The sequence below is a fragment of the Mauremys reevesii genome, linkage group 15 (assembly GCF_016161935.1).
Source record: "Mauremys reevesii isolate NIE-2019 linkage group 15, ASM1616193v1, whole genome shotgun sequence".
NCBI lineage: Eukaryota > Metazoa > Chordata > Testudines > Geoemydidae > Mauremys > Mauremys reevesii.
The window spans coordinates 1,061,350-1,089,036 of NC_052637.1; the positions used below are offsets into that span (position 1 = coordinate 1,061,350).

The window sequence follows — 27,687 nt, forward strand, 5'->3', positions numbered from 1 at the left end:
TTAGCCAGGATGGGCAGGGATGGTGTCCCTGGCCTCTGTTTGCCAGAAGCTGGGAATGGGCGACAGGGGATGGATCACTTGATGATTCCCTGTTCTGTTCATTCCCTCTGGGGCAGCTGGCATTGGCCACTGTTAGAAGACAGGACACTGGGCTAGATGGACCTTTGGTCTGATCCAGTGTGGCCGTGCTTATGTTAATATAATATAATTAATTATAATTATAATTAATATAAATGAACAGAATGTTTTTATTGGCCTGAAACAATTTTTCCAATCAGCAGGAAATGTTGAAATTTTTTTGGTTGTTTTCATTTCAGAACAGAAACAAATTTCAAAACCACAGCATTTCCCCTGAAACATTGGGTTCCCACCCAGCTTATTCATCAGCCAGCCCCTTCCATTGCATTATGCACTGCAGCCACTAGGGGGTGCCACTTTCACATGTATGCACCAGCATTATCACAGAGTTCTTTGAGTTCTTTGAAGGGGTCAACAAACATGTGGACAAGGGGGATCCGGTGGACATAGTGTACTTAGATTTCCAGAAAGCCTTTGACAAGGTCCCTCACCAAAGGCTCTTACGTAAATTAAGCTGTCATGGGATAAAAGGAAAGGTCCTTTCATGGATTGAGAACTGGTTAAAGGACAGGGAACAAAGGGTAGGAATTAATGGTAAATTCTCAGAATGGAGAGGGGTAACTAGTGGTGTTCCCCAAGGGTCAGTCCTAGGACCAATCCTATTCAATTTATTCATAAATGATCTGGAGAAAGGGGTAAACAGTGAGGTGGCAAAGTTTGCAGATGATACTAAACTACTCAAGATAGTTAAGAGCAAAGCAGATTGTGAAGAACTTCAAAAAGATCTCACAAAACTAAGTGATTGGGCAACAAAATGGCAAATGAAATTTAATGTGGATAAATGTAAAGTAATGCACAGTGGAAAAAATAACCCCAACTATACATACAACATGATGGGGGCTAATTTAGCTACAACGAGTCAGGAAAAAGATCTTGGAGTTATCGTGGATAGTTCTCTGAAGATGTCCACGCAGTGTGCAGAGGCGGTCAAAAAAGCAAACAGGATGTTAGGAATCATTAAAAAGGGGATAGAGAATAAGACGGAGAATATAGTATTGCCCTTATATAAATCCATGGTACACCCACATCTCGAATACTGTGTACAGATGTGGTCTCCTCACCTCAAAAAAGATATTCTAGCACTAGAAAAGGTTCAGAAAAGAGCAACTAAAATGATTAGGGGTTTAGAGAGGGTCCCATATGAGGAAAGATTAAAGAGGCTAGGACTCTTCAGTTTGGAAAAGAGGAGACTAAGGGGGGACATGATAGAGGTATATAAAATCATGAGTGATGTTGAGAAAGTGGATAAGGAAAAGTTATTTATTTATTCCCATAATACAAGAACTAGGGGTCACCAAATGAAATTAATAGGCAGCAGGTTTAAAACAAATAAAAGGAAGTTCTTCTTCACGCAGCGCACAGTCAACTTGTGGAACTCCTTACCTGAGGAGGTTGTGAAGGCTAGGACTATAACAATGTTTAAAAGGGGACTGGGTAAATTCATGGTGGCTAAGTCCATAAATGGCTATTAGCCAGAATGGGTAAGAATGGTGTCCCTAGCCTCTGTTCGTCAGAGGATGGAGATGGATGGCAGGAGAGAGATCACTTGATCATTGCCTGTTAGGTTCACTCCCTCAGGGGCACCTGGCATTGGCCACTGTCGGTAGACAGATACTGGGCTAGATGGACCTTTGGTCTGACCCGGTACGGCCTTTCTTATGTTCTTATGAACGAATTTGGGGAGAACTTGGGACTGAAATCCCCCCCCTCCCCAACCACGGCTCAAGCTGGGCTCTGGGTTTGGGTCAGTTCTGATGGGCTCTGATCAGCATATGAGAGATTCCTTTTATAAGAAATCCCACAGCATGGGTTATCACCGTTGTTTGAACCTACGGTCATTAGCAATGCAGCACCGACCTCTGCCACTCCAGCTAAAGGCTGGGCTCCGTTAGGCAGTAGTAGTGATAGGCTGTTATCCTGCATGTGTAGCCATCACTAGCGGAGAGGGATGCGGCACAAGTGTGTTTTTGACAATGTATTACACTGGAAATTCTGTCTGGTGTACCCACCGCCCCCGTTTCTCCCTCCCCCACCTGCAGAATCACTCGGAAGAAAGTCAGAACGCTTGGCCTGGCATTGAACCGTTACTCTGACAGGAATGGTGCGGCCCGGTACCTGGTGAATAACGTCTGGGCCAGGGTCAGCGAAGTGGAGAGGAACCCGGACGTTCTGGGCCATCCTGTGCGACTCTCAGAGCGAGGGAAATCCTCCGTGGAGCTGTTTTACGAGGCTCTGAGAGATGCGAGGCCTTCACCCTCGTATACAACACAGGGCTGCCCCATTCTCTGGGTCTCTGACGTGCTCCCTTGTCCTGCTCTCTGAGCACCCCAGGGAGGTCAGGCAGCGCCATTATCCAGAAGTGAAACAGGGAGGCTTAAGTGACTTGCCCAAGGTCATCTGTGGCGGAGCAGGAATTGAACCCACATCCCCAAACGTAACTGTAAACGGAATGATCATCGCACGGGGGTGTTTCCAATGGGGTCCTGCTGGGATTGGTTCTTGGGCCTACTCTAAATTTAAGAATTTTACCAACGACCTGGAGGAAAACATAGATCCGGTTTACAGATGACACAAACATTGGGGGTACGGTAGATGATGAAGAGGAGAGGTCACTGACATGGAGTGATTTGGTAGACTGGGCCCAAGCAAACAACATCTATTTTAATACAGCTAAATGTAAACATCTAGAAACAGGGATGCAGACCGTACCTACAGGATGGGGGACTCTAACCCGGGAAGCAAGGACTGAAAAAGAGGAAGGGGGCGTGGCAAATAACCAGTTGAACACAAGCTCCCAGTGCGACACTATGGCCAAAAGGGATAATGTGATCCTAGGATGTGTAAACAAGGAAATCTTGAGTAGAGTTCTATTTCCAGCGCTGGGAGGGGAGTGGGATCTACTGGTTGGAGCAGGGGGCAGGGGCAGGGCTGGGAGCCAGGACTCCTCGGTTCTGTATCTAGCTCTGGGAGGGGAGGGGAAGGAGAGATGGGGTGGGAGGGGCTAGGAGGCAAGACTCCTGGGTCATATTCCCAGCGCTGTCATTCAATTAACATCTCAGTTTCCCCATCCTGAGCCCGTCCCTCCCTGGTAGGGCTGCACTGTACTAATTGGCTTAATGAGCATTTGTAAAACTATGGGCGATCCCGAGATTAAAAGGTCCCACAGCAGCGCAAGGTGTTATTATTATTAATCAGCATAATTGCTCCCTGAACCGCATGAGCGTCTGGGGCGTGGGACACCTGGCAGCCCGAGAGGCGAAGCCAGGATGGAGAACGTGCAGTCCCGAGCCGGAGACATGGCCCTGTGACCGCAGCCAGGGCCGTCCCGGTCTGTCGGGCCCATCGTTCCGGTTCCTCTAGGGCTCCATTGATTTCCTCTGGACCCTTGCGGCGGAAGATGGCGCTGGGCGGGGAAGGAGGCTGAAGAGAATAAAAACCACCTGATGCTCAAGTGGGAACGAGGCCAGATGGCCCCAGGCCTGCTATTGTTAGAAGGAGGCTTGGGGTAATTTACGTGTTTAGGGTCCAGTGCGTGGATCGTTCAGTATTTTTGGTCAAGGTCCGAATTTTTGGGTCGAGGTGCAGGCAAGGGCCAGGCCTCAGAGAAAATAATACAAAAATAACAACAAAAATGGTGCTAATGGTAAATAAAAAGATTTTGCCGTCCGTTCTAAAGCGTCTGACGGTCTGGATTTGGCTCACCGGCTGCCTACTGAGTACCCCTGGTCAAGTGTTATGTGTGTTACAGTAGCGCTTAGACCGGGCCACGCGTCGGGAGTGGGGTCTAGTGGATGGGGGGCTGGGAGTCAGGACTTGGGGTTCTATCCTCAGGGCACTGCACGGACCCTGACCGAGATCAGGGTTGCCGCTGGGCTGGCATTGCATGGACCCCAACTGAGATCAGGGTCCCAGTTGAGCCAGGCACTACATGGACCCCCAACGGAGATCAGGGTCCCAGTTGGGCCAGGCATTGCACAGACCCCAACCAAGATAGGGATCCCCGTTGGGCTAAGTGCTGCACAGACCTTGGCTGAAATCAGCAGCCCCCCCAACCTTTTGTTTTCATCACACAAAAAACAAATTAACCCCCTAAACCAATAACAACAACAAAAAAACCCACAACTTTTTAGCCCCGCTAAAAATTTTTTTTTAGTTGCTGAAAAGCTAAACAACGGTTGGCATTTGGGTTTTCAATGTAGACGTTTCCATGAAATCAGACATTTCCCTCCTGTGTGGCAAACCGCCCCCCTTCGCCCCACCCCTGTTTTCAAACCCTGTGCGGCAGACATGACCCTGCTCTCACGTATGACCAGAGGTGAAATTAAGCCGGTACGGCGTACCGGCAAGAGCCAGTACACAGCCGACCGTACCGGCAGGGGACAGCTTCCGCAGTCCAGCAATTTAAAAGGGCCCTGGACTTCCAGCAGTGGCTGGAGCCCCTGGCCCTTTAAATTGCCACCAGAGCCCCACTACCAGAGCCCTGGAGTAGCAGCAGAGCCCCAGGACTCGGGTGGCAATTTAAAGGGCCTGGGGATTTAAAGGCCCCACCCCTTCTGCCAGAGGCCCCACCCCTTCTGGTCGAGTCCCCCCCCCTTGCTCAGGACCCCGGCCCTGCATACCAGGAAGTCCCTTAAGTTACTTTCACCCCTGCGTATGACCTGGCATTGCTCCTGATGGCAAACGGGCAAGCCAGGGGAAGACTGCGCACCCTTCTGGAGCGGGGAGCCAGCCAGCGGGCCTTGGTCTCGGGGCGGGGTCTGATTTGTCACTCTGCTACTTCACTGAGATGGGATCAGTCTTCGGGTCGCTCCCTGATGCAAACTGGGTGTAGAGCCACAGATGGCGGGAAGGGTGAGCAGACCAGATAGCAAATGTGACAAATCGGGACACTTTGGGGGCAGGGGGAGGATAGTTGTGTATATAAGACAAAGCCCCTAATATCGGGACAGTCCTGATAATATCGGGATGCCAGGTCACGGGGAGGCGGGGGGAATCTCCTCAGAGCAGGGCAAAGAGGGGTGGGGACGGGTCCCAGGCAGGGGTCCCCTCCAAACTGGTGGCCGAGGGCTGGTCACGTCTGAAAGCCGCTCTGTGGGTTTTTCCTGGCCCTGCCCCGGGGGTCGGTCGGTTGGAAGAATTCAAGGAACGCGCGGGGAGCTGGCACTGTCGGAATGGAATGTCCTGGGCCAGACGCCCCCGCGCCCTTCGTCACCCTCCGGGACTGATTACGAAATCGGCCCTGGCACCGCCTAGCGCGTTACAACATCCCTGCTGGATGCCTGGCGCAGGGTGCTGCTAATGAGGAATGACAGGGTTGGGTTGAGGGGGGCGCTGGCTCTGTTCTGGCCCCAGGGCCCGGCGACTGGAGGGCTGGCAGAGGGGAGTGGGGGAGTTGGGATGGGGGTCTTTTCCCCTCTAGGGGGCGCTGGCTCTATCTGTATCAGCAAATGTGTGTGTTGCTGTCTCGCATGCTCGTGTGCACACACACACACTGACACAGTCACTGCAGGTGTCTGTATGTGTATTGTGGTCGCTGTGTGTGTCATTGTGTCTGTGCCAGCATGTCTATGTGTAGTGCCAGATCTATGTGTGTGAGTGTGAATGTCTGTGCATTACTGTGTGTGTGTGCATTGCTGCCTGAGTGTGTATTGGCAGATCCGTGCCCAGTGTGTGTGGCTAGTGGGCTCTGTCTCTCTGCAGGAATGTAGGTTTGTGTGTGTGCCAGCATAGCTGAGTATTACCATCTCTGTGCCAACGTGTTGCTATTTGTGTGTGTGTCAGTGTGTGCGTTGCTCTGTTTGTGTGTATGTGCATTGCTCTGTGTGTCAGTGTGTCCATTGCTCTGTGTGCGTCAGTGTGTGCATTGCTCTGTGTGTGTGTATGCATTAATGTGTGTGTGTCAGTGTGTGCATTGCTCTGTGTGTCAGTGTGTGCATTGCTGTGTGTGTGTATTGCTCTAACAGTGCGTGCGTTGCTTTGTGTGTGTCAGTGTGTGTGTAAGTGTATGCATTAATGTGTGTGTGTCAGTCTGTGTATTGCTCTGTGTGTGTCAGTGTGTTTGTGTGTCAGTGTATGCGTTGCTCTGTGTGTGCATTGCTGTGTATGTATTGCTCTGTGTATGTGTCAGTGTGTCTCTCAGTGTGTGCATTGCTTTGTGTGTATGTGTGTGTCAGTGTGTGTCAGTATGTGTGTGCACTGCTCTGTGTGTGTCAGTTTGTGCGTTGCTCTCTGTGTGTCACTGCGTGTTTGTCAGTATATGCGTTACTGTGTATGTCAGTGTGTGCGTTGCTCTGTGTGTGTCAGTGTGTGCATTGCTTTGTGTGTCAGTGTGCACGTTGCTCTCTGTGTATGTCAATGGGTGCGCGGTGTGTGTGTGTGTGTGTGAGTATTGCCACCTCTGTGCGTTGCTGTCTCGGTGTGTGTGGCAGCGACACCGGATGTGTTACCGTCCCTCTGCCGGCGTCTGCTCATTCGCTGCTCCGGCTCTGGCGCGGTGCACATATGGCTCTGCCTGTGTTTGCATCCAACGCCCCCTTCCTCAGCCCCCCGCTTCCCGCTGGAGTCCGGGTCACCCCGCAGCCACTTCACCAAAATAAAGACCCCGCTCTCCTCCGAGCCGGAATCGAACCAGCGACCTAAGGATGACTCCGGCAGCGCCCTACAGTCCTCCGCTCTACCAGCTGAGCTATCGGAGGGAGGTGCCTGAGGCCCTGAGTCACGCCTCTTAGTGGTGACGCCCCGGCAGGGCTGCCCAGGAAAGGATGTGTCTGGGGTCAAGGTGCAGATCAGAAGGGGCAGCTGGGCGTGTGTGTGTCACCATCTGTTTCTCTCTCTCATCCGGTTTGTCTCCTTCCCTCTATTTCCTCTGCCCTTCGCTCTCCAGGGTGACCAGGGAGCAAGTGCAAAAAATTAGGACACTTTTTTCAGTGTGTTTGTGTGTGTGTGTGGTGTGGGGTGGTTAGGGTGACCAGATGTCCTGATTTTATAGGGACAGTCCCGATTTTTGGGTCTCTCTCTCTTATATAGGCTCCTATTACCCCCCCCCCCCCCAAACCCCCTGTCTCCTGTCCCGATTTCTCACATTTGCTGTCTGGTCACCCTACGGGGGGTATAGTTGCAAATATAAGACAAAGCCCCTGATATGGGGACGTCTGGGCACCCCACTCTTGCTCTGCCTGTTTCAATCTCTCTTTCACCACCTGCTGCCTGCTGAGGGACCGGACACCTTTTCGACCTTGCTTTGCAATCTGGCTGCGTCGGGTGCATCCGTCAGGAGGTGGAGTTGTGGGGACCGGCTGCGGTGCGCCCGGTGTGTTGAGTTCATCCTTGCGCTGGGGGCGTTTTCCGTTGCAGACCCCTCAATCATTTCGCATAAAGGGGCGGGGACCCCTTTGGAAATCTTAGACACCGTCCACAGGCAGCAGCTTGGAAACCACAGTTCTATGGTCATGACAACCGTCCGCGGAGCCCTTAAACGTTACCGGGGTCCGCAGACGACAGGTTGAAAATGGATCATGTCTAAATCGTGTCACTGGGTGTGTGTTAGACGGGATTCGATGGGGAAGGAAGGTGTTTGTTTGCCACATCTTGATCTGGGAAATATGTTATTTTTATACAATCAGAGGACAACGGGAAGGGACCTCGACAGGTCATCTAGTCCAGTCCCCTGCACTCAAGGCAGGACTAAGTATTATCTAGACCATCCCTGACAGGGGTTTGTCCAACCTGCTCTTAAAAATCTCCAGTGATGGAGATTCCACAACCTCCCTAGGCAATTTATTCCAGCGTTTAACCACCCTGACAGTTAGGAATTTTTTCCTAATGTCCAACCTAAACCTCCCTTGCTGCAATTTAAGCCCATTGCTTCTTGTCCTGTCCTCAGAGGTTAATGAGAACAATTTATCTCCCTCCTCCTTGTAACAACCATTTATGTACTTGAAAACGGTGATCATTTTTTTTCTTTTTCTCTGCCTCCTTCCATCTTCCCTGCCTGCGCCTGGCCACTCCAGTACCTTGCATCGCACCCTCTGTAGCTCAGTGGGTCTTTCTCTTTCACCAGCCTTCTGTGTCTGCCTCTATGTCCCGCACGGGACGGAGGGAAGAAAGAGAGACAGATGAGGAGGAAGAGGAGCAGGATCTGAACAAAAAGCCAGGCAGAGAAAAGAAGTTAGTACCAAGGTAGACTGGCAGACACCCCTAAGAAGAGTGACATCATCATCCACACCTATTCCTTCGATAGCTCAGCTGGTAGAGCGGAGGACTGTAGAACGCTAAGAGAGACATCCTTAGGTCGCTGGTTCGACTCCGGCTCGAAGGAGGGTGCTTTTTCCTGCCTGTTTCGAATACGATATCATCTAAGAGCCTAGGGATCGGGGGAGGGCAATGGCCCCTCTGCCAAAGGATGGGTGTGTTTCTCTTCCCACATCTCCCTGCTTTCTGGACGCCTGCCCAGTCACTCCCTCCACTTCAGGTGCTCATGTTAGATGGGAAGATCGTTGCTGTCTGTGCAGCGCCCGGCACAACGGGGCCCTGATCTCAGCTGGGGCAGGGACTGTCTCTCGCTGTGTGTCTGTGCAGCGCCTGGCACAATGGGGCCCTGATCTCAGCTGGGGCAGGGACTGTCTGTCACTGTGTGTCTGTGCAGCACCTGGCACAATGGGGCCCTGATCTCAGCTGGGGCAGGGACTGTCTGTCACTGTGTATCTGTGCAGCGCCAGGCACAACGGGGCCCTGATCTCAGCTGGGGCAGGGCCTGTCTCTCACTGTGTGTCTGTGCAGCGCCTGGCACAATGGGGCCCTGATCTCAGCTGGGGCAGGGCCTGTCTCTCCCTGTGTCTGGGCAGTGCCCGGCACAACGGGGCCCTGATCTCAGGTGAAATAGCAGCTGGCCCTAATAGGGACAAAATTAGGGTAATAACCTCTCTGTCTGTGCAGCTTTAAAATTTGTTTCCCAAGACTGGATTGTGAAGAACAGACAATGGTTGGAGCAAGGGGGCCGATGTCAGGACAGCTGGGTTTTATTCCCAGTTCTAGCAGGGACAAGCTGGTCTAGTGCTTAGAGCATGGTGGCAGATGGGAGTCAGGACTCTTGGGTTCTACTTCCTCTCCTCACTGTTTAACAAGCAGCCAGACATCTGTGACTCAGTTTCTCCTTCGGTACAGTGGGGCAAACGCTCCCCTCCCTCTCGGGGAATGTTATTAACAAGCGTCTGCAGAGAGCAGGTGCCTTTCACAAGCTCTGCCTCGCTGGCAAGCTTTGATGTGTCGCTTCCTCTCCAGGGTTGGCTGGTGCTTGCTGGATTCTCCCCAGCTCTTTGCCCGGAACGGCATTTCCTGGCCTGGAGGCTTGGCCCTTTCACTAGTTATAGTGGTGACCTCTGGGTTCTTTGTCCTGCCTGTGCCCCTGGCGCCCATGGTACATTTGGGCCAGGCCTAGCCCGTCCCCAAGATCAGAGCAGCATCATGCTAAGCCTCTTTTCACTGGGGAAACTGAGGCACCGGACCATGCCTAAAGTCACACAGCGAGTTAGCGGCACAGCCGAAGATAGAACCCAGGAGTCCTGACTCCCAACCCCCTGCCACTTCTATCCCACTAGATCACACTCCCTTCTCGGGGCTGGGGACAGAACCCAGGAGTCCTGACTCCCAGCCCTGCCTCCGCTCCAACTCGCTAAACCCCACCCCTCTCCCAGAGGTGGGCACAAAACCCAGGAGTCCTGGCTCCCAGTCATCTGCCGGTGGGCGTCTCGTGGCTAGGGCTGGTGGGGGAGCTGGGTGTCAGGACTCCTGGGTTCTATTCCCAGTTCTAGCAGGGACAAGCTGGTCTAGTGGTTAGAGCATGATGACAGATTGGAGTCAGGACCCTTGGGTTCTACTTCCCCTCCTCACTGTTTACCAAGCATCTAGGCACCCATTACTCAGTTTCTCATCTATCCCACTAGATCGCACTCTCTTCTCAGGGCTGGGCACAGAACCCAGGAGTCCTGACTCCCAGCCTCCCCTGCTCTAACCCACTAGACCCCCCCTCCCCGAGTCGGGGAGTAAACCCAAGAATCCTGGCTCCCAACCCCCCCTCCCCGAGATCACAAGACCTTTGCAGAACCAGTCAAACCCACATGCTACCTGTGCCGCATTCCTGCCAGGGAGAGAAGCTGGCGGAGTGGAAGAACCAGACAGTTACGCAAGGGGATGTTTACCTGGAGCCTCTCCAGCCCCTGGGGGATGCTCCTCCCTCTCCGCCCACGCCCTGCATAAAGGAGAAGGAATTGCCTGAGCAAAGAGAAAGGAGCCATGGAAGGCCGGGGACCGGTGGCAGAGTTGCAGCGCTCCATCATCTGCCCTATCTGCAGGGGTCCCTTCAAGGACCCGGTGCTGCTGGACTGTGACCACAGCTACTGCCGAGCCTGCATCACGGGCCAGTGGGAGCGGGAGGGGGCGGGGGTGCTGTCCTGCCCCCAGTGCCAGCAGGTCTTCGAGCGGCGCAGCCTGCGCACCCACGTCAAACTGGCCGTGGAGGTCAAGATCGCCCAGAACCTCAACGCCAAGACGGCCCAGGAGGCCCTGGTAGCCAAGCCCCGCCGGCGGCGCGGCGGCTGGATCCCGGTGTCGGTCATGCCAGAGGGGCAGGTAGGTGGCTGGTTAACCCGCGGGATGCCCTGCTGCAGGATTCTAATCTGTGCACGGGAGAGTGGCCTGGGAGACAAAGCACAGGGCTGGGCCACAGGACTCCTGGGCTCTTTTTCTGGCTCTGCCAGTGGCTTTGGGCACTTCACTCTCCCGAGCCTCAGTTTCCCCAGCTCTAAAATGGAGCTAATGATCCTGACCTCCTTTGCGAAGCGCTTTGAACTCTCAAGATGAAAAGCACACGCGCGAGGGGTTATTATGGTTATAATGTAGGCTCCAGAGCAGCTCTCGTTGCTGGGGAGCGGAGCGCCTACCTGTCGTGCATGATGCAACGCATTGACACATCTGTCACCGGCTGTGCATTCTCCCAGCCACCCCCCCACAGGGGAGACGCTTGTGCAGGGGAGTGCCTTGTTTTGGTAGGGTTGTTTTGTTGTTTTCTTGAATAATACAGGCATGGAGAGACTGGGAGACCTAGGGATGGGGGGTAAGAGGGGCCCACAGAGATGCTGCTATGAAGGGTGGGGGGAGAATGGGAGACTCTGGCATGGGGGAGGGGGAAAAGGGGGGGACGCAGAACTCCTGGTGTGGGCGGGGGGAGGCTGGGAGGAGACGTGATTCATTGATTCCAAGGTCAGAAGGGGTCATTGTGATCATCTGGTCTGAGCTTCTGTAGAGCAGAACTACCCCCCCAGAGTGGCTCCTGGTCTGGGGGGCAGGGAGGGGAGAACGGGGCGGGGCACACAGCACCTTTGCCATGGGGGGGGGGTAGGGAAGTGAGGGGAAAATTGGAAGCCCTTGGAATGGGGGGCAGGGAGAAAGGGGGTGCCAAGAACTCCCATTTGGGGGGGAGATGGGAAGCATCTGGTATGGGGACACACAGAGCTCCTCTCATGTGGGGGCAGATTGGGGGCATCAAAGCCCTTGCCATGGGGGTGGGAAATGGGGGAACAGGTGCCCCTGGAGCCACCAGTCTGGAGGGGACACAACTGGGAACCTTGCTATGGGGAGAGGGAGCCTGGAGCTCCCCTCCATGGGGGTTGTTGACATGGAAGAAGAGGAGGCACCCAGAGACCCTGGGAGGGGGAACACAGAGAGCTTGAGGTGGGAGACTCGGAGCCCCTGCGCGGGGCCTGAGCCGGGTGCAACAAGCCAGTGCTGGGGATTGAACCACGAACCCTGGGGGCTAAACACAGGAGCTGCTATAGCTGGGTCCTCCATGAAGCCTGTAACAGTCACCGGCCCGGGCAGCAAGGGGGCTCCCTCCCACGCTGAGCAGTGGGGCTGGGTTTTAAGGCACCTTGGCTCCAGCTCGTGACCCTCCTCCAGTTCCACCCGTCCCCGCCCCCGTGCTGTGGGTCTTCCTGGAGGTCTCACCCCCCTGCGTTACGCCAGGCGCTGCACAAAGCAAATAGCAGCTCTCAGGTTCCCCAGGGGCCGGTCTTGCACTGTGAAGTGCACTGGGTGTGCGTGTGTGTGTGGGGGGGGGGAGGTTTTGACAGCTCCCTCGGAGGCACCCAGCACATGACCAGTAACAGACCCTGAATGGGCCCCGTTGGTCTGCTGTGGATGGCGGGGAGCCGGGATACCGGGCTAGATGGGCCCCCTGTGATAGGCCGATTCCCATGCAGGGTGTCCATTACGTGGCGGGCAGGCTGGAAAGGTGACGGGTCTGTTATTTCAGTGCTGCCTACACGCAGAACCCCTTTAACTGCCTCCCATGATAGCCCAGCACCCACCCCGGTCCCTATTTTACTGGTGGGGAAACAGAAATATAGTCAGGGGGGCCTGACCCATCCAAGATCCCGCCCGCCCTGCCCGACCCCCTTCATTTCTAACCCAGTGGCTCTCAACCCAGGGTACGCCGAGGTCTTCCAGGGGGTACCTCAGCTCCTCTAGCCATAAGCCTAGTTTTACAACAGGCTGCATAAAAAACATCAGAGACGTCAGGCCAAACTCAGGTTTCAGACAGACAGTGATGGGTTTATCCTGCTCTATAGACTATGCACTGAAATGGAAGCACCAGATTTCGATTCCCCTCGATTGCCTTTGGAATGCTCTGGTACCAAGGCGAACATCAGCCCTCACAGGGACTGGGACACTTGTATTTTCAGATCTGATTTTGTGAGCAGGTGGTTTTGAAGCGAGGGGAGACCTGGGGGCAGGCCAGACAAATCGGCCTCCTGAAAGGGGGACAGTAGCCTGGAGAGGTTGAGAGCCGCTGGGCTAGTGACAAAAGGGTCTTGCTGTGGTTTCCATTTGGGTACTGGGGCTCCTCCCACTAAGCCATCCTGCCTTAAAGGTCATGGGGGAAAGCACCAGCCCATCACAATGGGACAGTGCTACCATTAGACTCTCCTGAGCTGGGGAGAGAACCCAGGAGTCCTGGCTCCCTGCCCCCACTCATTCCAACCCACTAACCCCTGCTCCTCTCCCAGAGCTGCAGATAGAACCCAGGAGTCCTGGCTCCCTGCCCCCACTCATTCCAACCCACTAACCCCTGCTCCTGTCCCAGAGCTGGGGACAGAACCCAGGAGTCCTGGCTCCCTGCCCCACCCCCCTCATTCCAACCCACTAACTCCTGTTCCTCTCCTAGAGCTGGGGATAGAACCCAGGAGTCCTGGCTCCCTGCCCCCCCTCATTCCAACCCACTAACCCCTGTTCCTCTCCTAGAGCTGCGGATAGAACCCAGGAGTCCTGGCTCCCTGCCCCCTCCCCCTCATTCTAACCCCTGCTCCTCTCCCAGAGCTGGGCACAGAACCCAGGAGTCCTGGCTCCCAGCCCCCCCTCACTGCAAGCACTTGACTGCACATGCAGCTGGGCTCGATGCCCAGGTGCTGTTTACCTGGCGGTGGCAGCGGGCCAGGCCCAGGCGTGGAATGTAAACACAGGCTGCGCCCTGGGGCCCTGTCCTCGTGAATTAGTCAGCAGCCCCCGGGGCATGTGGAAATCCTGTCACCAGCCACCGCCACCCGCCCGCGGAACTGTCCCGGCTAGTCCCACCGCATCCTTCCCCGGCTCGTCACAGACCTTGGCTCGCCGCACGCACGAGCCGTTCCAGCCCCACTCACCCTCTTGGAATTTACGAGCCAGCCACGTCAACCTCTCCTCCTGGCACCAGCCCACCCGGGCACGCCAGCCTCAACCACGTGCCGTGGGCAGCTTGGGCTGGGCCCGGCCAAGCCAGCGCCTCTTGCCCAGCCAAGCTTTCTCCTCGCCCCCTTCCCCTGCGGGCTCCTTTCCCCTCCACCTGCTTCCTGAGCCTGTTCCAGGGCACGGAGCCTGATGGACCCAGCACCACACACTGCTACCACCTGGGTCTATGGTGTCCAGATAGCAAGTGTGACAAATCAGGACGGGGGTAGGGGGGAATGGGCGCCTATAGATGACAAAGCCCCCATGGGTGGTTAGCCCCCCTGGCCCCTCCCCTTCCACCCAAGGCCCCACCCCTACCCCACCATTTCTGGCCCCCCTTGACTACTGGATCCCCCCTCCGCTGCGGCCGGAGGAGCCTGCCCCGAGCCCTGGCTCGCCGGCTGGTCTGCCATAGTCGCTGGACGGCCTGACCCCTGGCCCAAATCCCTGGCCACCGGCCAGATCCTCTGGCTGCTGGCTGGCCTGGGCCGCCCTGGCCACTGGCCATCCCTGGCTGCTGGCTGGCCTGGGCCGCCCCCGGACACTGGCCATCCCTGGCTGCTGGCTGGCCTGGGCCACCCCTGGACACTGGCCATCCCTGGCTGCCGGCTGGCCTGGGCCGCCCCTGGACACTGGCCATCCCTGGCTGCCGGCTGGCCCGAGCTGCCCCTGGACACTGGCCATCCCTGGCTGCTGGCTGGCCTGAGCCGCGCCTGGACACTGGCCATCCCTGGCTGCCGGCTGGCCCGAGCCGCCCCTGGACACTGGCCATCCCTGGCTGCTGGCTGGCCTGTGCCGCCCCCGGACACTGGCCATCCCTGGCTGCCGGCTGGCCTGGGCCGCCCCCGGACACTGGCCATCCCTGGCTGCCGGCTGGCCTGGGCCGCCCCCGGACACTGGCCATCCCTGGCTGCCGGCTGGCCTGAGCCGCCCCTGGACACTGGCCATCCCTGGCTGCTGGCTGGCCTGGGTCATCCCTGGCTGCCGGCTGGCCTGGGCCGCCCCTGGACACTGGCCATCCCTGGCTGCTGGCTGGCCTGAGCCGCCCCTGGACACTGGCCATCCCTGGCTGCCGCCTGGCCTGAGCCACCCCTGGACACTGGCCATCCCTGGCTGCTGGCTGGCCTGGGTCATCCCTGGCTGCCGGCTGGCCTGGGCCGCCCCTGGACACTGGCCATCCCTGGCTGCTGGCTGGCCTGGGCCATCCCTGGCTGCCGGCTGGCCTGAGCTGCCCCTGGACACTGGCCATCCCTGGCTGCCGGCTGGCCCGAGCCGCCCCCGGACACTGGCCAGATCCCCTGGCTGCTGGCTGGCCCGAGCCGCCCCTGGACACTGGCCATCCCTGGCTGCCGGCTGGCCTGAGCCGCCGCGGACACTGGCCATCCCTGGCTGCTGGCTGGCCCGAGCCGCGAGCCAGCCGAGTACTGAGCTTCAAGTTTCCGACCCAAGCTGAGCCCCCAGCAGCTACAGGAGAGAGCAGCCATTTTAGCACTTTTGAAGAGTTAAAAAAAAATTGTTACGGGTTGAGTGGAAACCAAAAGTTTTTGAAATGTTTGGTGAAGGGAAAAGTGTGTGTGTGTGAGGAGGGAATCATTCTGAGGCGAGCACAACGTGTTTCAATTCTGACCCTTTTAAAACTATTTTTTGAATTTTATTAAAAATAAAAGGAAAGAAACTTAAGAAGCGACAAGTTGTTTCCTACCAAAAAATTGAAACAGTTTGATTTTTTTTTGCAGGGGGAGGGGGAGGATTTTTTTTTCTAAAATAAACAGCTCGGCTAAACTAACACAAATGTTGTGGGGGAAATTGCTTGTTTTTCTTTCAAAATGAACAATTCAGCGAAGTTGACATGAATTTTGACTTTCGTTTCCAAAATGGAGAATTTGGCAAAACAGATGCAAATCCACGACGCAGTAGTTTACCAAATCTGCATTTTTTTACCCAAAAAAGTTTCTACCGAAAAATATCCCCCAGCTCTGTCCAACAGCTCCTGTCCCGTGGCCCGTACCCTGAGTCTAATGACGTCTCTCTCTGTCTTCTCTCCACCAGGGTGTCGGGAAAATCTGCAGATAGTGAGTGCCCCTTTCTTCTCCTGCATGGTGTAAGTTGATGGGCACAGGGCCTGGCACGGATGGCACTATCACCGGCCACCATTCACCTGCCCCCAAGGCCCCGATCTATGATTTCCCCCAGGTGTGAGCATGGCAGGGAGGAATGGCCACAATGCAAGTGCAAGCTCCATGGGGGGACGTCCGGCCCTTGAGAATAGGCCATGGAGCTTAATAGGGGAGGCGACACCAGCAGCTGATGGTCCCAGGGTCAGTGCTGGAGTGTGGGGAGAGTGGCACAAGAAATGCCTGTGCTGCGGGGAGTGGGACAGAAGCGCAGTAGGGGGTGCTTTCCTCTCCCACTCAGTGCACACCCCAATTCCCCAGTGCGGCACTAGGGGGCGCCCTGATGCCATTGGGCCATAAAGCCGCTCAGGGTTATTAAAGCTGCTTTCCCCTCAAAGCCGGGCCACTGATACTGAATTCCAGCCGGTTTAATTCCACCGCCATAAATTCTCCCAGCTGTTGCCGTTCCATACAAGATCCTTCTGCGCTCCCTGTCCTAAATTGCTGTGCTGCTCTTAACCAGTGGCAGCGCCCCCACCCCAGAAGTAGCTGCATCTCACCTCTAAGGGAGCGATCCCCGTGGATTGTCACGGTGCAGCTACCTCCCACCCCAGAAGTAGCTGCATCTCAGCTCTAAGGCGCGATCCCTGTGGAGTGTCATGGTGCAGCTACCTCCCACCCCAGAGATGGCTGCATCTCCGTGCTGGTGAATGACCCCAAGGAAGCATTTCTGGGTGGCTGTTCTCACCCACCGACCCACCCAGGGGTGGCTGCATCTCAGCCCTGGGTGAACGATCCCTGTGCAGCGTTGTTGTGGGGCTGTCCCCCAACTGTTCCACCCCAGAGGTGGCTGCATCTCAGCACTGGGCAAGTGTCCCTAGCATAACAAGCCTATAGATCCCTTTGGGGTGATTATCGTCCGTACCCTCCCTCTCTCTCTGCAGCTAACATGACACCGGACCCTCCCCAAACCGTCCACTCTGACCCGAGCCTCTCGGACAATATCAGGACCGTCCACCTGGGCCTTGGAGAGCAGCCCTGGCTCCCAGACCACGTGCTCCGGAGCCATGCCAGGCGGCCAGGGTGTCTCCTCCAGCCACATGCAGCAGAGCTCGGGTGCGGCACATACAGTGACCCCCTGCGGATAGGACTCAGCCCCGCGCCTGCAAGGGTCCCCCTCTGGAGGACAGGGACAAGCTGAATGTTGATGGACCAGCCCTGGGGACAGATGCAGAAATGTCTTCCCCCTAAGAACAAAAGTGGGAGTCACTGGCCCATCTTATGGAGCACAGCTAGGAAGAACCGTCTGGGGCTAACGATAGGAGCCGGCACCCCAGGTCCCATTCCCCCCACCCCGAGCCAGCTGGTCTCCCTGTCCTGGGCCAGATCGGATCCTGGGACAAGATTAGAGCCAATGCCCCACAGAGGGCAAAGGTTCCATGTCCCATTCCCTGCCCCCCTGAGCCAGCCAGCCCCCCAACCCTGGGCCAGATCAGAGCCATCGAGGAGAAAGGCCCTGTATCCTAATCCCCGAACCTGACAGTCCCCCCCAGCTTGGGGCCAGATGAGGTCGGCCCGTATCCCGTTCCCCTACCCTACTGAGTATTTTCATGCCGTCTGCTCTCTCGTCTCACCAGAGTTTTCCCTGCCGCTCTCCGCTGCAGGAGTGTTGTATTCTTGTGTGGCTGCCCCTGGATTTTGTATTTGGTCCAGTTCAGGCCACTATTGTGATGAATTATATTTTTTTGAGCACAAGAGGAAAAAATAAACACCTCCGGGAAACATGGGCCAGCCAGTCCTTCGCTCTTCGGTTTTCTTTTGAAGACAGTGGTGTGCCCCTGAAACTGCTCTATGCCAGCAGGCAAGAGAATTTCCTGCACCTGGCCCGTGCCATCTGGCTCACCCAAGATCCCCCGGGCGGTGTTAAACGAAAACACGGGTCACGTTGGTCATTAATAGCGGCGTGAGGTATCGGCACAGATACTCGCTGAGACGTTTCCGATGGCTGCTGCTGAAAATCTGTCCCGACCGGTAGCCAGGCAGAGCTCACAAACAAGTTTCTGCCAGCCAGTGCCTGCAAACTCACCTCTCTCTGCAGTCAGCCAGCACAATGAGCGCTCCTTTGACATACAAAGGCCACAGGGAGAGGTGGCACTGGAGAATGGACTGGGCGGGAGGTATCCTGACTAGGGGCCGACAGTGAACTTTGGGGGATATTCTGGGATGCCACCCCTTTACCATGTGCCGAGGAAATAACTGAACAGTGTGATTAGCCATGAAAAAACAGGATCATCCCGAAACTTGGGCAAAACCCCTTTGGGGCACGGAAAACGTGATTGGTCAGTTACGTGTAGTCCCTAGGCAGCGCGTTACGATTTTGTTTACTATGTAGCCGGGCAGATCCATTAGCTGTACTCACTGGCTCTTGGATCTCCCGGGACTGGCTCTTTTCACTATCAATATCCCTCAGTGCCGCGGTACGGAGTTGAGCGCTGGAGTCGAATCAGACAAGCGGGTGCGTGCGCCATTCCCAGATGAAGGCAGCGGGCCTGGGATGGCTGCAAGTGGTTAAGGGCTGCACGCTGCAGGGGAACATGGCAACGGGTATGGAGGTTCGAGTGCCCCCCCTGATTGTCCTGCCAGGGGTGAGGAGGGAGAGAGGCTCTGTCCTTCTCTCCCTGCACCTCTCCCCCGGCACGTTTGGCTGCACTCTCTGGCAGCCCAGCGGGGAACAGGACGGAACCACTTCTGCCTGAGAGAGCCTGGCTGGGGGGGCAGCTATGGCCCGTTCCCTGCCCTGGCTGGGCTGCTGGGGACAGGGGGGTTTTGTCCATGTGGCTCTGAGGTTAAACCCCTTTTCTGCATCAGTGGGGATACCGGACAGCCAGCTAAGCCGTCGGATGTTTGGAGGTTCACAAGCCTTTATCCTTCCCGCTAGCGGCTTGCGCTCAGGGCCAGCGCCTCAGCGGCGTTCAGGCCCCCAACTCTCATTGGGTTCAGTGGGAGAGGGGCCCAAACCTCTTTAGGCTCTGGGCCTAAGTGTTTACAGTTAGGGGTGAGTCGCTAACGAGAGCCGGCTGAGCGCGGGGAAATGACTAAATGGAACCCAGGCATCCTGGCTCCCAGCCCTGTCCCTGCTCCAGCCCACTAGACCCCACTCCCCTCCCAGAGCCAGGAATAGAAATCAGGTGTCCTGGTTCCCAGCTCTCCCCCCACACCCACTAGGCCCTACTCCCCTCCCTGAGCCGGGGAGAGAACCCAAGAGTCCTGCCTCTCTCTGACCTCCCCACCCGCTTGGCAAATCAAACTCTCGGAGAAGAATTCCTCCATAAAAGGCAACTCTTTGCTGCACGCACAGAATCCCGTCCCTGGGGGCCGGCTCATGCCAGGACGACGACAGCTTTCCTCTTCCAGGCTGTTTTTCCTGGGAGTTCCCCTCAGCCTGGCTGCGGGCAGATGGGCAGCCCCGCCTGGCTTGTTCCCATTACCCCAGCCCGGGGCCTGTACCAGCAGGAGCTGAGATGAGAGGGGCTGGGACAAAGCCAGGTCTGGGGCAGGACTCCAGCTCCTCCCAGCTAGCGTTGGAGTCCCCTCTGGGTCCCAGGTGCGGAACAATGATCCAGGAGCCTCTGCAGCTCCGGGAGGAAAACGGCTGCTCATTCGCGCTCTCCCCAGCGCCCGAGCCGCTGACCCAGCCCCAAGAAGCTGGCTCTAGAGGGCGACAAAGCCAAAGTGGTGGAGAATGACCCCTGCCCCAGTGCATTGTGGGAGCCTGCCTCAGTTATCCCCGTCCGCCCCATGGCTGGACACAACAGCTCTCAGGGCCAGTGGGCACCTGGGAGCGCCCGACAGCTCCAGTCCCGGCCCGGCGTCTCCCTCTGCGCCTTCCCACTTCCCAAACAAGGAGTCAGTTCCCGGGAGCACAGTGTCCCCGGGTGGGGTCCAGCAGGCCTCGCTCGGCTGCCCACCGGCCCCACAGAGGGGACCGCCAAGGGGACGGAGTGGGGGCACCCAGGCCCACGCTGCCCTGGTCTTTCTGGGATTGCCAGTGGGTTGGGTGGGGCCGTCCCTGTGCGCCGGCTGCCGGCTCAGATTTCAGCATCAGGCTCTGGTATGAAAGAGAACCCAGGAGTCCTGATACTCAGCCCGCTCTGCTCTAACCACTAGACCCAACTCCCCTCCTGGAGCTGAGAACAGAACCCAGGAGTCCTGCCTCCCAGCCCCCTCCTCTCTCACCCACTAGACCCCACCGCCCTCCCCAGTAGAACCCAGGAGTCCTGACTCCCAGCCCCCCACCCAGCCACTGAATAAAGAGCTGACAGAAACACTCCTGTTCAGCACTGCCCCTAACCCCCACTCTGCCTGGAGGGGGCGCTGTTCTGTTTCAGGCTGCAGTTATTTAATGAAACAAAACCGCGGCCCTTAGTGCCTGTGACAAAAGTCCCACCGCTGCTGCTCATGTGTCAGGGCCTCAGCCCACGGCATCTGTCTCTCTCTGAAGAGTCCTCGCGGCTGCAGAGAGACTGTGTGAGCCAGCTGCTGTGCCCCACCCCAGAGGCAGCTGCCTTTCAGGGCAGGGCGAACAATTCCTCCAGCCTACTGCTGCCTGGTTGTCACCCAGCTGCCACCCCTCCACCCCAGAGGTGGCTGCATTTCCGCACTGCCCATCAACCCCTGCACAGAGCGGCCATTACAGAGCGGCTGTGCTCCACGGCAGAAGTGGCCGCATTTCCACTGCAGATGTATGATCTGCTGGAGGCCTTTGGATTGAGAATAGAGGAATATTAGCGGCGACATCCTGCCTTTCGGGGACACCGTGTCTAATCATCAGAGCTGGCAGAAAGTTCAGGTAGAGGCAGCCCCCCGAACACAGTTGCTCATCAGGGAAAGAAGAGATACAGAGATGGGAGGGTTAAGTGAGGCATTTACGAGTTCAAAAAGGGCTAAATGAAAACATGCTGCTCTTACTCTGCGATGCACTCCCCTCCCAGAACCCAGGAGTTCTAGCTCCCAGCCCCAACCCCCCCACCCTCTAACCACTAGACCTCACTCCCCTCCCAGAACTGGGAAAAGACCCCAGGAGTCCTAGATCCCAACCTCCATGCTCTAACCACAAGACCTCACTCCTAGCTCTCTGAGAGTACACCCAGAGTCACTGCACACGTGGCAGCAGCCTCTAAGGAAAGGAAATACCACCACATACGAGACACAGTGGAGCTGTGGAACTCATTGCTGGAGGACTATTTCACTGGGACGGATATTTATTGAAGGTAAACCGCAGAACGTGGGTACGTGGAAATCAAGCATAAAGTTCATGCCCATTACAAGGTATACAGAAAGCTTTCGAGGTGAGGGGATTAGTTGGGGGGGGGGGGACCGGTGATAATTTTTCTTATTAATTTAGAAAATAACAGGCTGTCCACATCTTGTCTTCCTGGTTTTGCTGGAGGTTACCTCAGAGGAACCAGGAGGCAGATCAGGAGAGGCCGCAAGGGGAGGGGATTTAGAAACGGGGACTCTTTCACAGCGACAAGTTTTTCTCCCAGCTGTTTTGGGGGTGTTTGAGACACCCCCCCAAAGAAACAGCATTCAACTGAACACAAATCAACGGAGCACGGGTATCCGTGATGCTGTAAACACACCGGTACTTTAATCACCTAGACAGACTTCCAGGGCAGACGACACCTAGATATCTAGTGTTAGAAAGAAATCAAGCAGGAAAAACAAACACCTTTTCCAGGTAAAATCCGACAAGCCTCCTTTATACATCAGGAAGAAGCATGGAAGGAAACAAGGCCACAGCCAAAGATTGTTTGTCCTCTTACCAGGACACTGTAAACGTTTTATGATCAACACCATTTGCAGCTATGAAAGGGAAAACAGGGGTGATTAAAGCTTCTATTTCAGGGCCTTGGCAGAGCCGTGTGTGTGTGACGGGGGCGGAGGGATAGCGGTAGGTGAGGACTAGGGGGCGCTGGCAGAGCTGTGGGGAGGGAGGAGAAGCCGAGGGCTGGGCTAGCAGGGAGCTGCGGGTTGGGAGTGAGGGGCACAGGCAAGGCTGTGGGAGGGAGCGGCTGTGCTGGCAGGGGGCTGTGGGGTGGGAGTGGGGACACTGGCAGGGCTGTGGGAGGGAGGGGCTGGACTGGCAGGGGGCTGTGGGGTGGGAGTGGGGACACTGGCAGGGCTGTGGGAGGGAGGGGCTGGACTGGCAGGGGGTGTGGAGCAGGAGTGAGGGGCACTGGCCGGGCTGTGGGGCTGGAGTGGCTGGAGTGGCAGGGGGTGTGGGGCAGGAGTGGGGCACTAGCAGGGCTGGGGAGGAAGGGGCTGGGCTGGCAGGGGGCTGTGGGGCGGGAGTGAGGGGCACAGGCACGACTGGGGGAGGGAGGGGCTGGACTGGCAGGGGGTGTGGAGCAGGAGTGAGGGGCACTGGCAGGGCTGTGGGGCAGGAGTGGCTGGACTGGCAGGGGGTGTGGGGCAGGAGCGGGGCACTAGCAGGGCTGGGGGAGGGAGGGGCTGGACTGGCAGGGGGTGTGGAGCAGGAGTGAGGGGCACTGGCAGGGCTGTGGGGCAGGAGTGGCTGGACTGGCAGGGGGTGTGGGGCAGGAGCGGGGGCACTAGCAGGGCTGGGGGAGGGAGGGGCTGGGCTGGCAGGGGGCTGTGGGGCGGGAGTGAGGGGCACAGGCACGGCTGGGAGGAGGAGGCTGGACTGGCAGGGGTGTGGAGCAGGAGTGAGGGGCACTGGCCGGGCTGTGGGGCCGGAGTGGCTGGACTGGCAGGGGGTGTGGGGCAGGAGCGGGGCACTAGCAGGGCTGGGGAGGGAGGGGCTGGACTGGCAGGGGGCTGCGGGGCGGGAGTGAGGGGCACAGGCACGGCTGGGGGAGGGAGGGGCTGGACTGGCAGGGGGTGTGGAGCAGGAGTGAGGGGCACAGGCAGGGCTGGGGGAGGGAGGGGCTGGACTGGCAGGAGGTGTGGGGCGGGAGTGGGGGCACTGGCAGGGCTGGGGAGGAGGGGCTGGGCTGGCAGGAGGCTGTGGGGCGGCGGTGAGGGGCACAGGCACGGCTGGGGGGGAGGGGCGGGACTGGCAGGGGGCTGCGGGGCGGGCGGGAGGGGCCCAGGCCCGGCGGGGGGCGGGGGGGGCTGGCGTGGCAGGGGGGGGGGAGCAGGAGTGAGGGGCGCAGGCAGGGCTGGGGAGGGAGGCTGGACTGGCCGGAGGTGTGGGGCGGGAGTGGGGGCACTGGCAGGGCTGGGCTGACAAGGGGCTGCCGGTCAGGAGTGAGGGGCACAGGCAGGGCTGTGGGGAGAAGCCCAGGGCTGGGCCAGCAGGGGGCAGCGCGTCAGGATCAGGGGGCACCGGCATAGCTGTGCCCCGGTCAAAGCAGCAGGCGCGGCCGCTCAGTGCTGCATGGCTGCAGCGTGGTCCTGGCCCGGCGGCTCGGCCTTGCGGGGGCTGCCCCTGCCCCCCCCGGAGCCGCCGCCCCCCCGGCCCCCATGCTCCCCCTTCCTGTGGCCCCGGATGCAGTGGGCGTTGCCGCAGCCCTCGTCCTCCTCGTCCTCGCTCTCCGTGGAGCTCTCGCCGAAGGCCCGCGGCTTCTCGTAGATGCAGCAGCCTGGGCGGGGCGGTTACATGGAGATGGGGGGGGGAGTGGAGGATAGAGGGGATGGGGGGGGCCACAGGGGAGGAATAAGGGGATGGGGGAGCGAGGGGCGTGATGCCAGGGCAGGAGGGGGAGGGTGGAGAAGACAGAGGGAGTCAGAAGCCCCCCAGCTGTCAGCCTGCACCCAGCCCTGTGGCCCGGCTGGGGGTGGGGGGTCTCTCAGAGCTGAGGCCGGGAGACCTGGGGGTCCTTCACCGACCTCTCCCGTGTGCCCGCCCCGGGTTAAGCCCCAGGTGGCCATGTCCCTCTGCAAAACAGCTGAGCCCAGCGAGTCGCCGGCAACGTTCCTTGGGGAGGGGAAGTCGTCACCCCGTTAGCAGGAGCCGCTGAAGGAGTAACTCTGGCATTTGGGGGATCAGCTGGAATGGGGCATGGGGCCTGTCTCTTCCCATTGGACCCCGGGGCAGGGGACTGGCTGGCTCGGGGGCGGGGCGAGGAGTGGGACGCAGGGCCTTTCCCCTCCAGGGGGTGCTGGCTCTGATCCGGCCCCAGGGCAGGGGACTGGCTGGCTCGGGGCGGGGCGAGGAGTGGGACGCAGGGCCTTTCCCCTCCAGGGGGTGCTGGCTCTGATCCGGCCCCAGGGCAGGGGACTGGCTGGCCCAGGGGTGGGATCCAGCAGCAATGCTGAGGCGAAGAGGTCTGTGTTGAGCATGTGGAAGCAGAAACAGGAGGGGTGGAGAACCCAGGAGTCCTGACTCCCAGCCTCCCCTGCTCTAACCACTAGCCCCCACTGCCTTCCCCATTCTGAGAGATGTGGCTAAAGGCTCTGTACCAGGATGCGGGGCAGTCTCGGAAGGGGAGAGCCGCGGCTACTCACATTTGGACGACCTACGGCCCAAGTGCTCGTTGTCCACCGTGTCGCTCGACCACTCCACCTTCTTATCCGGCTTTCGCTTCCTCAGCTTGATGGTCAGGCTGCGGTTCTCCTACCAGGGGGGACGGGGCGCGGGGTGGAGAGAGAGCGGGGGATCAGGCCACGGCCTGTCACAGATGACCCATGGAGAAAGACCTTGAATGGCCTGGCTGGATTAGTAGGGAGAGACCTGGGATGGCAGGGGGCGCCATGCTGCAGGGAGTGGGGTGGGGGGCTCAGTAAGGGGTGTTCTACCCTGGCAAGCAGGGCTGGCCCCAGTGCAGCACTAGGGGGCGCCGAGTTGCAGGGAGCAGGACAGGGGCTCAGTAGGGGGTGCTCTGCCCTCAAAGTCAGTGCTGGTTGTAGTGTGGCACTAGGAGGTGCTGTGCTGCAGGGAGCAGGGCAGGGGACTCAGTAGCGGGCGCTCTTCTATGACAGTCAGGCAAACCCTCTCACAAGGCCCCCGGGAGTCCGACTGCTGCCCGGCTCCACGGCGTGTCCCTTCCACCACCGCGTTTGGAACCACGCCTGACTTCCTGGGGACCAGATCCTGTGGTCGCCGTGGCTACCGTGCCCTGTTCCGGCTGTGGCGGTCACCAGGGTTACCACATTCCATGGCTGCCAGGACAGACATGTTCCCTGTGTCCCTCACCCTGTGCTAACTGATGTGCACCACAAGAGCCACGCCCTGCTGCCACAGCTACAACAGACAATCGTCACCGTGACAGCCACCATGAGCGTCGTCATAGGTACCACACCCCATTCCTAGTGGGATAGTTGCCCCACTCCCACTTCCTGCAGTCGCCATAACGATGGCCGTGTCACCGTGGGCACCACGCCTCCTGTCGCTGGGATGGTTGCCGTGGCAACTGCCGCCCCCCCTTTCATAGCAACCGTTGCTGTGACTCCCACAGCCTGCGGTTACCGTGGCTTCCCTGGCATCACAGTCACTGTGACAACCAATGCCGTGGTGCCCACGATGGGTATAGAGCTCACGGAAGCGCCCAGTGGGGGCACATGCAGGTGGGGCCAGGGGGCCAGTTTGGGGGCCTCTGAATGAATTTTTTAACTAACGCTCCCCACTGCTAGTTAATCCCTGGCATCTAAGAGAGAGAACCAGGGCTGTTTAATCAAAACCGGATTTGATTTTAATGGTGAAAAACACTCAAACACCCAAAATGAGTGTTTTCCCCTCAAATCCTCATTTCCCCTCCATGATCCCCCTCCCCCACAATCCCACAGACTTGCAAAGTCTCCAAGCCCAAATCCCCACGATTCTATATTAATTCTCCCCATGTTCCTGTGATTTTATATTTAACCCCCCCAAATAAACAAAATACAACCCCCTCCACATCCCCGTCTACATTTTAAAAAACCCTCAAATTAAAACAATTTCCCCCAAAATAAACCCCCATATCCGTGTGATTTTATATTAAATCCCCCAAACTAAAAAAAAAAGCCACTAATTCCCATGATTTTATACCAAACCCCCAGATTTAAATAAAACTTACACATCCCAGTGATTGTGTGTTAACCCCGCTCCCCCAATTTGTAAAACCTCTAAAGCCCCGTGATTTTCTATTAGCCCTGCACATTTTTAATCTCTCAAATTCCTGTGATTTTACAATCACCCCCGTCCCCTAAATTAAAACAGACTGACAGGCAACCCCCGCCTGTCAAACTTTCCAGATTTTATTTTTTGTTTTAAAACCCAATTCCTGCGGTTTTGAATGTTATTCCCGTCCCCATTTACAAAACCCACAAACCCTGAGTTTTTTTATGTTAAACTCACCAAACACATTTATAACCCCCCCTCCCAACTACTTGGGATCATGTATTAAAGCCTCCTCAACATGTACAACCCCCCAAATCCCTGAGATTTTATATTAACCCCTAAAATCACAAAAAACCCAACACCCAAATCCAAGGATTTAAAAAAAAAAAACACAAATTTACAAAACCCTCAAGTCCCTGAGATTTTATATTTACCCTCCCCCAATGTTATAACCCCTCCCAAATCCCCAGGATTTTATATTAACCCCCCAAATCTACACAACCCCCCAAATCTCTGAGATTTTACACACCCCCCCGCACGATTTTTTTTATAAACCTGCCCCAAATCCCTGGGGTTTTATATTAAGTTCTGCAAAATTTACAACCCCAAATCCTTGGATTTTACATGACACCCTCCCCCATCCGGGGATTTTATATTGACACCCCCCGCGGGCCCCGATCCCGGCACCGGCCCCGCTCACCGGCTCGATGGTGACGGTCTCGGTCACGGTGGCGCTGGCTGCCCTCCCACCGGCCGCCGCTGTCGCAGTCGCCGTCGCCTCCGCCATAGCGCTGCCCGGCCCCCGCCCTCCGCGGCCCCGGTTGCCGGGAAGAGTCTGCGCCGCGCACCGCCCCTGCCTCGCTCCCCGCCGGCCGCTGCGGCTGCCCCGGCTCTCCCAGCAGCCCGCGGCAAGCGACCGCCCGGCTCCCACCACCAGCCGCACGCCACTTCCGGTCACCAGCCCGCTACTTCCCGCTTCCGGGTGCGAGTCCCGGAACACTGTCCCCCACCCCCCAGCTCCTTTGGCTGTGGAACGAGAATTCTCGGCGCGGCACTTCCGCCGTACGGGGAGCGGCGCGCATGCGCGGTCAGAAAAAGGGGGCGGGAGAGAATTCTACCCCGAGTCACGTCCAAGGCAGGGAGGGGCTGGTGGGAAGCCCCGGGGCGGCAGTCGTTGAGCTGTCCGGTGATGGGGCGCGGGGGCGGGGGGGGCCCATACCCTGAGAGTCAGCAAGGGGGGGGGTCAGTGGGACTATGGGGGACACATGGGGGTACAGGGGAAGGGGGATGCAGGGGGGCTCAGTGGGACCATGGGGGACACGTGGGGGTACAGGGGAATGCAGTGGGGGGGCTCAGTGGGACTATGGGGGACATGTGGGGGTACAGGGGAATGCAGTGGGGGGCTCAGTGGGACCATGGGGGACACTTGGGGGTACAGGGGAAGGGAGATGCAGTGGGACTATGGGGGACACATGGGGGTACAGGGGAAGGGGGATGCAGGGGGGGCTCAGTAGGTCTGTGTGGTATAGGGAAAGGGAAACACTGCAAGGGTCAGTAGCACCATGGGGGCACATGTGGGGGGCTCAGCGAGACCATCAGGTGCACCTGGGGAGA

The 27,687-nt window shown here is 57.7% G+C and overlaps 2 protein-coding genes and 2 non-coding genes across 5 annotated transcripts; 2 read left to right on the plus strand and 2 right to left on the minus strand.

Annotated features, from left to right (window-relative positions):
• Positions 1 to 6,745: 6,745 nt before the first annotated feature.
• TRNAY-GUA lies at positions 6,746 to 6,833 on the minus strand. The gene is given in 2 exon segments: positions 6,746 to 6,781; positions 6,797 to 6,833. It is a non-coding gene; the product is annotated as a tRNA-Tyr (tRNA).
• Positions 6,834 to 8,367: 1,534 nt separating this feature from the next.
• TRNAY-GUA lies at positions 8,368 to 8,455 on the plus strand. The gene is given in 2 exon segments: positions 8,368 to 8,404; positions 8,420 to 8,455. It is a non-coding gene; the product is annotated as a tRNA-Tyr (tRNA).
• Positions 8,456 to 10,424: 1,969 nt separating this feature from the next.
• LOC120382927 (RING finger protein 39-like) lies at positions 10,425 to 18,091 on the plus strand. 2 transcript variants are annotated; one of them, XM_039500412.1, is made up of 3 exons: positions 10,425 to 10,764; positions 15,946 to 15,968; positions 16,955 to 18,091. In XM_039500412.1, exons 1-3 carry the CDS (start codon positions 10,429 to 10,431, stop codon positions 16,956 to 16,958), a joined length of 363 nt encoding a protein of 120 aa, XP_039356346.1. In that variant the 5' UTR covers positions 10,425 to 10,428; the 3' UTR covers positions 16,959 to 18,091. The 2 variants fall into 2 exon arrangements, with proteins under 2 accessions (XP_039356346.1, XP_039356347.1); XM_039500413.1 differs by having other exon boundaries at positions 15,946 to 15,997; positions 16,955 to 18,089.
• Positions 18,092 to 23,397: 5,306 nt separating this feature from the next.
• PPP1R11 (protein phosphatase 1 regulatory inhibitor subunit 11) lies at positions 23,398 to 27,076 on the minus strand. The gene is made up of 3 exons (XM_039500407.1): positions 26,774 to 27,076; positions 24,483 to 24,591; positions 23,398 to 23,617 (listed from the first exon to the last, which is right to left on the minus strand). Exons 1-3 carry the CDS (start codon positions 26,858 to 26,860, stop codon positions 23,403 to 23,405), a joined length of 411 nt encoding a protein of 136 aa, XP_039356341.1. The 5' UTR covers positions 26,861 to 27,076; the 3' UTR covers positions 23,398 to 23,402.
• Between the last annotated feature and the right edge of the window lie 611 nt (positions 27,077 to 27,687).

Coding starts and splice junctions, on each gene's coding strand:
- LOC120382927 (XM_039500412.1), top strand. CDS start 10,429: ATGGAAGGCCGGGGACCGGTGGCAGAGTTGCAGCGCTCCATCATCTGC. Junction 10,765..15,945: donor CGGTCATGCCAGAGGGGCAG/GTAGGTGGCTGG, acceptor TCTCTCCACCAG/GGTGTCGGGAAAATCTGCAG.
- PPP1R11 (XM_039500407.1), bottom strand. CDS start 26,860: ATGGCGGAGGCGACGGCGACTGCGACAGCGGCGGCCGGTGGGAGGGCA. Junction 24,592..26,773: donor AGACCGTCACCATCGAGCCG/GTGAGCGGGGCC, acceptor CCCCCCTGGTAG/GAGAACCGCAGCCTGACCAT. Junction 23,618..24,482: donor GGGCCGTAGGTCGTCCAAAT/GTGAGTAGCCGC, acceptor CGCCCCGCCCAG/GCTGCTGCATCTACGAGAAG.